We start from the raw sequence: 13,240 nt of genomic DNA, 5'->3' as shown, positions 1-13,240 counted from the left end.
GCAGTAGTTTTATGAGAAATTACTTCTGTTGACTCTTTAGTCTTTGTATTCACAAAGAAGTAACATGAATTAAATGTTTTTGAGTAGTTTTATGAAAATTATTCTGTTGACTCTTCGTTATTTGTGGCTTTTACAGTAGTGTAGTCAGTTAATGACATCAGAACTCTGCAGGTAGCAATTTAGTGTAAAAACAGTTAATTTTATTTTTATAAAAGAAGACTGTATTTTAGTTTTTCACCTGTTCAAAGTTTGATGATACAAGTCCAAAAGTTAATATAAATAAAACACTATTGTTATGTTTATTTTGTATTTAACATTTTGCCTGTTTTCAGTTTGCGTTTTAAAGTTGGTATCCCACAATTCCACTGGAGTGGTTGGGGTTACATATTTATGTATGCAAATGTTATGTTAATCAGTGTACAGATTTGTACCTATTTTTCAAGGCCTTTGTCCAGATTTTTGATGTTTCCAGGTTGAGAGGTATGCCTATGTCACAAGATGGGTTGCCAACTGGCTCAAGGACAGAACCCACATGGAGGGAGTTACAGAAGCTAGGTCCAACTCTAAACCAGTTACAAGTGGCATTCCCCAGGGCTCAGTCCTAGGACCCCTCCTGTTCCGCATATACATCTCAGAAGTACAGGCAAGCACAGGAGGAATATGGCTGACCAATTTCGCAGATGACTGCAAACTAGGGGCTATAATTGACTCACCGGCTGACACAGACATCCTCCAAAAGAGTCTCACTGAGATGGATACCTGTTGTCAAAATCATGGCATCAGGCTAAATGCCAAAAAGTGCATAGTCATCCCCTTTGGAAAAACCAAAGTACCCACAATCAACCACATAGGTGGTAGTCCCCTAAATACGTAAGATGTAATAAGGGATCTGGGACCCAAGTAGATAGTAATCGCTCCTTTGATAATCACATTGCTGAAGTGGTTAAAAAAATACTTCTATGTGGCCCACCTAATCACAAAAGGGTTCATATCCAGATCAAAAGAGGTTGTTGTACCCCTCTACTCATCAGTCATCAAACCCATCATAGAGTATAACCCCCCATTTGGGATGTACCTTACAAGACACCTGCAACAGCAGGAAAGACCAGAGAAGTACCTCACCAAGAGGATTACTGGCCTCAAATAGATGCCCTATGCAGCTTAACTGAAGAAATTCCAGCTGTACTTGGTTGCATACCGCCTACTCAGAGGTGATCTCTGCCTGACATACAAGGCCATGTCCAACCCAGAATTGATGGACATGCTCCACCTAAAGAAAACCATATCCCCTCAAGCCACATGCTCTAGGGATCTAAACCTTACCACAACAATAAATAGGACATGATGGAGGGACAGATTCCTGTCCCAGAGACTTCCCATGCTTTGGAACAAGATTCCAATCTACATTAGGCAGAGCTCCTCACTAACTCTCTTCAAGAGAAACCTTGATGAGTGGATGGGAAACAGAAAGTTTACCCCAGGGATCACTTCAGTGGCTCTGCTGGACAGAGGGACAGGGAACTAATCTAAGGGAGGGTGGAAGCCAACACATTCTGGCTAGGCTTATAAATGTCTTCAGGCAGATAGCCAAGTACCTACCTATAAGACGCCTGGTTGGCAACTCTAGATTTAAAAGAAGCATACCTGCACATCCCAATCAGGAAATCTTGCAGAAGATACCTACACTTCAAAGCAGGCTACTTGCATTATCAGTTCTCTGCACTGCCCTTTGGCTTGTCTACTGTGCCCAGGGTATTTACAAAGTGCCTGGCTCCAGTTATTGCATTTTGCAGGCAAAGAAATATTCAAATATATCCATACCTGGACAATTAATTCAGGCAGAAAACCAGGGCATACTTCTAAATCATCTGGCATTTGTAAAAAGGGTTCTAACTTGTCTGGGGTACATCATAAACGAAAATAAATCACAACCCTGTCAACAGGTTACATTCCTGGGTGCAAGCTTGAATACAACTGCCCAGATGGCTTTCCTCACGCCAGAGAAGCAAATTCATTTGGTGACTTACTTCAAACAAGTGGCCACAAAAACCCTGCTATCTGCAATACAAATACTGCAAGTCTTGGGGTTCATGGCCTCCTGCATTCTACTAATTCCATATGCAAGACTGCATATGAGGAAACTTCAGTGGTATCTAAAAAATCTATGGAGTCAACATTGTCACAGCCTGGAAACAATGATCCCTGTCATACCTTGCCTACGCCTGGAGTTCCTATGGTGGGTAGAGGCCTGCCACCAAAACAAGGGACTACCGTTCACACTACCCTCTGCCACCCAAACCCTAACTACAGATGCATCAGACTATGCATGGGGGCTCACCTGGCAGGGAAGTGCATTCAGTGCAAATGGAACACAAATCAAATGCACCTACATATCAATCAAAAAGAAATGTTAACTGTACAGAATGCTCTGCCAGCCTTCAATTACTACATTCTTCCAGGACAACTAATGGTAAAGACAGACAACACCACGGTTCTGTGGTACATAAACAAACAGGGGGGGGGGGGTACACATTCCTACCCCTTCTGAAGACTAGCCATGGCATTGCAGAACACAGCCTTGAGCTACCAAGTGCACCTACAAGCTCAATTCCTGCCAGGAAAATTGAATACACTGGCAGACGGACTAAGCAGAAACCTCATGGACCCACACGAGTGGAAACTGGAACCACGGATTTTCAACGTGTTGACAAGCGAATGGGGGAGCCCAGACATTGATCTATTTGCCTCCCCCCAGAACTACCAGTTGGACAAGTTTTGCCAAGGACTCCCCACAAACAAGCCTGGAAAGTGGATGCTCTGTCCTTCATCTGGAAAAACCTATCAGTCTACACCTTCCCTCCTCTGCCTCTGCTCTCCAAAGTTCTACTAAAAGTCAAACAGGACAAACCAAGGATGATTTTGATTGCTCCAGACTGGCCGTGCCAACACTGGTACCCACTCCTGCGCAGTGTGTCGCAAATATCTCCATGGCACCTGCCTCAGACCCTTTCCCTGCTGTCTCAGCAGGAGAACCAAATTCTGCATCCTCAGCTTCCAGCATCGAACCTTGCAGCCTGGCTAATCACTTAAATTCACCCTTATCATCCCTCAGCAAACCGGTGATGGATGTCATCTTGGAGGCGAGAAGACCTAATACTAGAAAATCTTATGCTGAAAAATGGAAAAGATTCTGTGCCTGGAACCAATCTTTAGGGATGAGCACAGCAGCACCCAATTTACCTCAGATTTTGCAATACTTAACTGAGATGCTTCACAAGGGCCTGTCTGTTTCCTCCATTAAAATCCACGTCTCAACTATTTCTGCTCACTATAACACAGAACCACCCCTCTTCTCTCATCCTCTGCTCAAGCAGTATCTCAGAGGGGCAAAGAACTTGAGACCACCCAGGAGAGCTCCTACCCCTGCCTTGGACCTTAACTTTGTTTTGGAGAAGCTCACTCTACCTCCTTTCGAGCCAGCTGCTACTGCAGACTTAACATTTCTTTCTTGGAAAACAGCCTTCCTTTTAGCATTCACTTCAGCTAGAAGGATATCTGAATTGCAAGCCCTTATGGCAGTGGAGCCTTTCATCATCTTTCATCCGGACAGGGTATCTCTCAAGACCAATCCATCCTTCATGCCCAAGGTGGTTTCCAGTGTGGCTCTTAATCAGTCCATTCATTTGCTAACCTTCTTTCCCAATCCACAGAACAAAGGGGAACGGATACTGCATTCCTTGGATGTGCACAGACAACTTAGATTCTACTTGGACAGGACTAAATCTCGAGGAAAATCTGAACAGTTGCTGGTAGCATTTGCTGCAGGGGCAGAGGGGACGGCTATTTCAAAACGAACCATTTCTAAATGGATAAGCCATTGCATTCATTTCTGCTATAAGCACCATGGAAAACCTATCCCCCAGGGGATCAGATCTCACTCCACCAAGGCTGCATCTACTTCTGCAGCCTTTCTCGGAGGTGTTCCTACCAGGGATAATCATAGAAGCTGCTACCTGGAGTTCTGTACATACTTTCGCCAAGCATTATCATTTACCAATTTTCTCTAAATCCAGAGCTGGCTTTGCCACTGCTATCTTGCAGGGCCTTATAGCTGGCCCTAATGCTGTATAAACGCGTCCTCCCAACCATAGCTTTGGGAATCTACCCAAATGTAATGACTGCAACAGTGAAACACGAAGAACATAGTACAGTTGTTTACACTTACCATAAATGTAGATGTTCGAGTGTATTCACTGTTGCAGTCCTGTTTACCCTCCCTCCAGCTCCCTAGTTTTCTCTGGCTATATCTCTACTTTCCTTTACTATGCTTAAAAGCCTTTTTGGTGTATTTGCTTTTGGTTGGAGGTATACTTTTTTGTTTTTAAGTTTATTTGCTCCCCATTAGGGGGGCACCTGACATCTGGGGCAAGAAAAACTGATGTAATGGCATCGGCTGCATGTTTTATACCCCTGATGACCTGGCGTCATGGAAGAAGGGGCAGCAATCGACGCAGGACCCAAGACTTTGTTAATCAGGCTGACTGAGGGCAACCTGCCAGCAGATTACCCAAATATAATGACTGCAACAGTGAATACACTGGAACATCTACATTTATGGTAAGTGTACACAACTGTACTTTACCTCACCAGCTGGCTCTCCTCACATGAGACAACGGATCTCTTCTATATCCTCACTTGTCCACTCTTCAATTGACACCATGGGTGATAGGGTTTTGATTCCTCTTCAGCACCTCTTTTCTGAGGGGGTCTATATTACAACATCGAACTAAAACAAGTTCAAACGTTGTAATATCAAACCCTAAAGTCTGAAAGTGAAAAATAGCAAAGCCAAGGCACATAGAATTTTTTCCCAGGGAAAAAAATCGGTGGGCCATTTTCGGTGCTTTGCTATTTCTCCACTGTTTTGCGATCACGGAGTTGGTATATTTAAGTAGGGGGCTGTGGGGGGCACAGCTCCCCACGTTGGAGGGTGCGGAGGGTGAAGCCCCCCCACTTCAGTTTAGGTTTAAGGTTAAGTTTTTTTTTTTTTTTTTTTTTTTTTTTTTCTTGTCATGGAACAGCGATCCCCCCCCCCCCCCCGGGGAAATAAATCGCTGTTATGTGCATTGGGTTATGTTGGGTTTCAAACAATAATCCGATATTACAACATTCAAACTTTTGTAAGTTCGACACTGTGATATAGACCCTTTCTGAGGCCATGCACTGCGTTTTGCAGAAGGTAAGGACGCCCATTACCAGAAAGTCATATGCCCAAATGGATAACATTTTCTGTCTGGTGCCTCTCTTGCCATCAGGTTCCCCTATCTGTGGATGTTCCTCTAGTTGTTGTCTGCTAGTCTGCCCTTGAGTCCTCCTCTGGCCTCTCTGTTTGAAGTCAAGCAATTTCTGCAAGCCTTTTTTCATATCAGGCCTCCCAGGAGGCCTGTTCCACCTTCTTGGGACCTCTGTTTTGTACTTGAAAAAATTGATGCAGGCTCCTTTTGAGCCTGTCTCTTCAGCTTCCTTACATTGTACTTGGAAGACTTTTCTTCTTTTGGCTCTTATTTTAGCCAAGAGAGAGTCTGAATTTCAGGCTCTCACGACTCTATTCCTCCTTTTTAGTTTTTTTGTAGCGTGATGATGTCTCTTCAGACTAATCCTTCTTTTAAGCCCAAGGTGGTCAGTGAGTTGTCTCTTAACTAGTCTAGTCATCTTTCTTTTTTTTTTCCTTCTCTGCTATCTGCCAGTGAATAGGTTCTTCATAACTTGGATTTGCATAGACAGTTGAGGTACTATTCAAATAAAACTAAAGTAGTTCACAAGTCTGAAAAGCCTTTCTTCCTTTTCACCACAGGACTTTGGGTTTGACCGTTTCGAAGCAAAACATCTCCTCCTGGATTTCTAAAGACATCGTTTGTTATTCTTGTTATGGCACGTCTTTTTTCATCTGTAAAGGCTCATTCTATTGGGGTAATTGCCTCTTCTGCAGCCTTTTCAAGGGTTTGGATATGTATTGTAACTTTCAGGCTGCTTCTTTGTCCTCTGTTCATACTTTCACTAAACATTACAAGTTGGTTGGTATTTCTAGGTCCAGGGCAGATTTTGCCAGGGCTATCCTGCATGGGTTTGCAGAAGGATCTTTTGTGATTTCCTCCTTCCGGGCTTCCTCTTTGCTCTTGTATTCTCCTTGTACATGAAGAATACTGCAATAATGATATGGAAGGACATAGTACAGTGGTGTAAAATCTTACTGTAACAGTTGATATCCTTCTCTTCACTTGTTGCACTATTCGGTTCCTTCCTCTTCTATCTGTATATTTTTTGTTGCCCTTCTGGCCAAGAGGTCCTTCTTACTTTCCTTCTGCCCTTTTTCCTTCTGGATGTACATGTTATCTTTTGTCCCTGAGGTGAGGATGTTATGTGCCTCTTGGGGCTTTTCAGTTCTCAGAGTTTGCGTCTGTACATCACCTTTATGCTCTGCGTCTTGTGGGGAAAGCATGTGTGTGACATACAGCTCCTATAAGATCTAAAGGCTTTGGTATACTGGCTGGATGTTGCGCTATCCTTTGCGGGAGATCTCTTATGTAACGAATACTGCAACAATGAAGAGAAGAACATCTACTGTTATGGTAAGATTTTACACAATTGTACTTTCTGATTTAAAAGTCATGATGCAGATACTCAGTTTCTTCATCTTATTAATTTGAAAAATTTCCTTCTTTCAGGCAGTACCAGAAGCAAGAGAGTTTGTACTAAGGGAAAGAAGGCCTTGCCCTGTGGAAACTGATGCAGTAAAGGTAAAACCGGAAAAGCAGATCAAAATGACCTATATGTTTGCATACATAAATAAGCTGATATTTGTATTTGTACTAAAAAGTGGAAGCATAGGACTGAGATAGATTCAGAACCTAACTTAACTTCAGTCCAAGGCTACAATCCTATCCTTCCAAAAAGAATGTAGAGAGACGATAATTCCAGCAAGTTTATTAAAATACACTACTCGAACATATCAACTAATAATACATAAAACTGATTAAGTGCTTTCATTTCTGACCGGAAACTTCATCAGAATCAAGGTACAGAAACATCCTCCATAATATGTGGAGTAAAAACCTCTACCATTGTATAATCATCTGTGTCTAAACTGGTGAAATTGAAAAACATATTCAACCAAGTTCCAATGACAAGACTAAATGTTTCTGTACCTTGATTCTGATTAAGTTTCCTGTCGGAAATGAAAGCGCTTAATCCGTTTTATGTATTATTAGTTAATATGTTCGAGTAGTGTGTTTTAATAAACTTGTTGGAATTATCGGCTCTCTACATTCATTTTGGAGGGATAACCTTTATTGCAGTCTTGGACTGAAGTTTCTTGAGGTTCTGGTTATTTATTTACTTCAGTTGTCCTTTTGGTGGACTGAGGTAGATTCACACTTTTCATTTGAACAGTTACGTCTAGAGTAGTTAAAAAATACATGTATAAAATATATATGTATTTGTGTTTGTATTTATAGGTATGCATGTGTGCATACATACATCTGTATAGATAACAAATGTATGTGTCTGTGTAAAAAAAAAAAATATATATATATATAATATAGATATATATTGGCTACAAACATCTGCACTACAAGCTGAAGCTAAGTGAAACTTACAGTAGTGAATTTTAGTCTTCTGTTAAGTACAAACTTGCAGTTTTAAAAGTACTGTATTTTCATTTTTTCTGTTTCTTAATTGTGTGTTTCTGAACAGTGTGCTGTGTGTCTCTCTACATTTATTTTGCTATAAGAGGGGGTGGTGGTATCACTTCCTTGTTATCTGATATGTAATAGACTAGAGGGATTCCACTGTACTTTGTGTTAGCCACAAAGTTTGAGAAATTATTTTATGCTCAACTCCTGAGAGACTTGCTTGGCTACAAACATCTGCATTACAAGCTGAAGCTAAGTGAAACTTGCAGTCGTGAATTTTAGTCTTCTGTTAAGTACAAACTTGCAGTTTTAAAAGTACTGTATTTTCATTTTTTCTGTTTCCTAATTGTGTGTTTCTGAACAGTGTGCTGTCTCTCTCTCTCTGCAGTTAGTTTCCCAACCACTCCCTGTTCCTGTGTTGGTGGCTCTGGAATTGCCCACCCCTCCTGTAAGTCTGTATTAGAACACTCCTCCTGGGTCCATCTCATTTGCTCACAACCGAGTACAGTTAGATCATATTCTGAGTCTAGTGTTCACTCTACTTAATACAGAGAGAAGAGTTGAGAAGGCTAGCCCACTTAGGTTCTTCCTTCCTCTCTTCTTGCACTTAAAAAAATTTTTTTTTGCACTTTATTCATTTGCTTTTACTGTATTTGTGTTTCCTCCTACTTTATTTTGCTTTTCTTAAAAGTACTCAATTTTATTTATTCTGCTGCATTTATTACTGCTTGGTTGTAGCCTGATTAAATTGTAACTGTTATTTGAAGTCTTTTGGTTTAAGCACTTGGGCTTCATACAGGCTGTTTTACATTAAGAAGGTTTTTGGTCTTCACTGTTGTGGCAGGCAGGTAGCTTACATCCTTCTAAGCTGGGAATTGCTGATTGAAGGCCCAGTGTCTGCTATTCTAAAAGTGCATTAGTTCTGGCTTAAGCACTTGGGCTTCAGGCCAGTTATTCTACATTAAGAAGGTTTGTGGTCTGCACTCTTTTGGGAGGAGAGGCTGGATTCTGCCCTTCTGAGCTGGGAATGTCTGGTCACAGGCTTATTGTGACTGCTTATTTGAACTGTTTCTGAAATTAGTGTGCCTTGTTGCTGTAGCATAGACCAGATTCAGGCCTGCTAAATCTAACATTGTTTGTATAACTTGAGCACTGATCCAGGCCATCTTTTTTTGGAGAAGGTTCCCCTGCACCCTAGTAAGCAGGGGTGTGCAGTTAGAACTTGTCTGATTGAAGACTGCTGGAACAGGGCTCAGTTTTGAGCTTTTTTCTGGTTAATTGTGTAACTTGTTTAAATCAGTCTGTTCGTTTTCTATTGTTTTATGTAGATATATATATATATATATATATATATATATATATATATATATATATAATTGCACTTTATTCATCTGCTTTTACTGTATTTGTGTTTCTTCGTACTTTTTTATTGGGGGCATTGACTTACAGCTCTTATCTGCGATACATAACAATAAGTATCCTTTTCTGTGCTTTTAAAACTGTTTTTTTTTTTGTGTATCTGCTTTATTTTCTTGGGGGGGGGAATATATATATATATATATATATATATATATATATATATATATATATATATATATATATATATATGTATATGTATGTATACTTGTTTCCCGCCTTTCTAAGCTAGTATAGTCCAGTTTTCAGGTTAGTGCTGAATTCAGGGCTATGTTACAAATCTCTGTGTTTGCCCATACCTTACTTGGAAAGAAGGAAGTTTCTCTGTTCACTTGTGAGAGAGGGGAGCGTTGAGTAGCCTCTCTGTCCCTGGAGGAGTGGTGTCGGCCCAGAAATTAGTAGTTTATTGGCCATTTTGGGCTAATTTCTCTCTCTTTCATTTCCCTGCTATAAATACCGTATTTGCCCGGTTTTGCACGCTGGGCAGCGCCGGTTAGCTAGGGTAAAACTATTCCTGGCTCCACAAAGTCTCCTCTTCAATTTTTCCCTTGGAACTAGACAAACTTTCAACTTAAGCACTCAAGCCATTCATTTCTCAGCCCGGCACTTGCTCAAAACTAAGCACTTATAAACCCTAGCACAAGACCCTCCTGTGCTGTACAGAAATACAAGGCTCTCTATTCGCCCTTACAGAAAGCCATCCAGTAAAACAGTTCACTGTACCTATCCAGGCATGTCCAAAGGGCAGTTTCAGGTGTACTCTCCAGTCCAACTGGTGAATCTGGGCATTTTGAGGCAATGTTACAACTACCTGATGTACACAGACAACCCCCTCCTCCTACTACCAAGCACTAATACATGCGAGAGATACAGTTATACAACCAAACTAGAGGTTAAGCTCTCTCAACCCAAGACTGGATCAGACAGTCAAGAGGAGAAGGGAAATACTTGCATCACACCGGCAGTCTTACATAGACCCATTAAACCAGCACCGGCAAAAAACACACATAAATACATGAAAACATACTTGGAGGCTCTAAATAAAAATCTGCAAAACCAACAGAGACCTCCAAAGCAAACCTCCAAGCAACCTCCACCCCCCCAACACAAACCATGAAACACATACTTCACAAAACCAGTGTGCCATGCAATCGTAGCCCTTAAGGCAAAATAACATACCCAACATACTAGTAATAGGTGACTCTATAGTCAGGCACACTGACGTCCCACTCACTAGGCTGAATAAGGAGAAGGTTACTGTTAGCTGCTTGTCGGGTGCCAGGATCCGCCACATAACACAAGCACTCAGGTCACTCCAGAACAAGTACAAATATGACTCTGTCATTGCCCATGTTGGTGTGAATGGCCTGAGATGTACCTCCCTGGACTATATGAAAAGAGACATGGAAGAGCTCTCTGGTCACGTAGCCCAGGCCGGTATGACTTTGACCCTGAGTAGCATCCTGTCCTCACCGAGAATGATACCACGGTATAAAGAAAAAAATTCTCGATTTCAACAATTGGCTAAGTTTTTGGTGTCATTCAAAGGGGATCCTGTGTCTGTCCGCCTGGGATGACATGCTCGACAAGCCATGCTGCTTCGCTAGAGACGGCTTGCACCTGTCAACCTTAGGCTTTCGAATACTGGCCAAGGCTCTTGCCACCCCCATAGTGCCTTTTTTAGGCAAGGCTCAAAAGACAAACCCACCGCTGTAAATGGCACAAGTAACAAAAAACTGAGGGTAATGCTACTCAATGCCAGAAGTCTAAACCTCAAAATGCACGCACTCGAGGCACTCCTCGATATGGAGAAAATCGATATATGTGCAGTAACTTAAACCTGGTTTAAGGCTCCAGAGAGCACCCCAGCACTACCAGGCTACAACTCAAACCATACAGTTCAGCCACAGAGCCCAAACCAAAATACAAAAGGTGGATCGTATCCATATTCATCAAGGATACCCACACCTCCAGGTTAGTGGCACAGCACAATGCTTCAGAGATCATCCACGTGCAACTAGCAGTGGGCAAAACTGCAGTTCAAATTTTAGCTTGCTACAGATCACCCATCATGTCCCAGGACCCCCATTCCGCGTTTCTGGAAACACTGGGAAACATAAAGGTCCTACCAAATATCCTAATATTTGGTGATTTCAATTACCCAAACATTAACTGGGAGAACTACACAAGTACTAACTCCCTTGCCCAACTCTTCTAGAATTTATAAACTTAAACGCCCTGGTTCAACTGGTCAGCACTCCCACCAGAGGTGACAACATATTGGACCTGGTCATCACCAACATGGGTGGCCGGTGTTCCACACCAGAGGTCAACCCCTCGCTGGTTAGATCTGACCATAAACAAATCACTTTGGATATCCATATTCCGCCCACACCTCCGGACAAGAAAACCACTGTGAAAAACTTTTCAAAAGCGAACTTCACGATACGTAAGACCGAGGTGGAAAGTTTCAAAGACTCCATGCTGAAGGATAACACTGTCCAAGCTGCAAAATCCTTTACTAATGCATTCTACGGGCAGCTACAATAATGCATGGATTGTGCCATCCCAAGCAAAACCAAGACTCACTCCTCCAAGAAAAGGAAACCAGTCTGGTGGACTCCTGCCATAAACAAGCTATACAATAGAAGGAAGAAACTAGTACAGAAAAGAGTAAAATCGCAAGAAGGGAAGACATCCCTCAACAGTATCAGCAAGAAACTACAATCCCTCATAGAATTTTCCAAGGTGAGCTTTGAAAGAAAAATTGCTAAGGACTTCAAAGATAACCACAAGGCATTATTTAGCTACGTCAAGAATCTAAGTTGCAATGCTCAGATCTGCTTGGAGTTAGTGCAGAATGGCACAAAATACACTGAACTGACCGATATTGCCAACATCCTGGCAGACAGGTTCAGCACAAATGTCAACCCCTCTCACCCCCAAAAGGGCCCATAACCATACCAGAAGAATGTAGAGTCCCTGAAATCATAGACACTCAGGTTAAAACAGCCCTCTCCAAAATCAAAAACACAGCATCAACGGGACCAGAGTGTCCCGGGCTGCGTCCTACACAAGCTCAAAGACTAACTAATCCCTCACCTAAACATACGGTTCAAACTCAGCCTCTCCACAGGCTACATACCCATAGAGTGGTGCGCAGCAACGGTTATTCCACTCCACAACAGACCCCGGGAACTATCGCCCTATAAGCCTGACTAGCTTGGTCTGCAAGGCTATGGAGCGCATCATCATGGAACTCATTAACAGAGACATTGGGAACCTCCAAACACTGGACTCTACCCAGTTTGGCTTTGTTAAGGGCAGATCATGCCTCCTAAACCTGCTGGACTTCTTTGATACCAAGGCTATATACGAGTGAAAGGTGGTACACAGCCTACCTAGACCTCGCTAAGGCCTTCGACACCATTCCCCATTCTGGTATTATAGACAAACTCACCAGCTTGAACATAAACCCCTATGTCACAAGATGGGTTGCCAACTGGCTCACAGACAGAACCCACATGGTGAGAGTTGCGGGAGCTAGGTCCAACTCTAAACCGGTTACAAGTGGCATTCCCCAGGGCTCAGTCCTAGGACCCTTCCAGCTTGGCATATACTTCTCAGAGGTACAGGCAAGCACAGGAGGACTATGGCTGACCAAGTTCGCAGACGACTGCAAACCAAGGGCTATAATTGACTCTGGCTGACACAGACATCCTCCAAAAGGGTCTCACTGAGACAGATACCTGGTGTCAAAATCATGGCCTCAAGCTAAATGCCAAAAAGTGCATAGTAACCCCCTTTGGAAAAAACAAAGTACCCACAAACTACCACATAGGTGGTAGTCCCCTAAATATGGAAGACGTAATAAGGGATCTGGGGACCCAAGTAGATAGTAATTTCACCTTTGATAATCACATTGCCAAAGTGGTTAGAAAATCCTTCTACGTGGTCCACCTAATCACAAAAGGGTTGGTATCCAGATCAAAAGAGGTCATTGTGCCCCTCTACTCATCACTCATCAGACCTATCATAGAGTACAACGCCCCATTTGGGATGTACCTTACAAGACACCTGCAACAGCTGGAAAGACCACAGAAGTACCTCACCAAGAGGATCAATGGCCTCGA

General features: G+C 42.4%; 1 protein-coding gene across 2 annotated transcripts in view; it reads left to right on the top strand.

Moving 5' to 3' along the window:
* Positions 1 to 13,240, top strand: part of NCAPH2 (non-SMC condensin II complex subunit H2) — a 1,876,179-nt gene that overhangs the window by 794,004 nt on the left and 1,068,935 nt on the right. For both annotated transcript variants that reach the window (XM_044088651.1, XM_044088650.1), the window contains exon 10: positions 6,726 to 6,797. In XM_044088651.1, coding sequence (XP_043944586.1) covers positions 6,726 to 6,797 — 72 coding nt within the window. The remainder of the gene's footprint in view (positions 1 to 6,725; positions 6,798 to 13,240) is intronic.

This window comes from Protopterus annectens, chromosome 11.part0 (genome assembly GCF_019279795.1).
Source record: "Protopterus annectens isolate FY-2018-M chromosome 11.part0, PAN1.0, whole genome shotgun sequence".
NCBI classification, from domain to species: Eukaryota; Metazoa; Chordata; order Ceratodontiformes; family Protopteridae; genus Protopterus; species Protopterus annectens.
The sequence above is the reverse complement of the archived record's forward strand: the minus strand, read 5'-3'. Positions and strand labels throughout refer to the sequence as shown.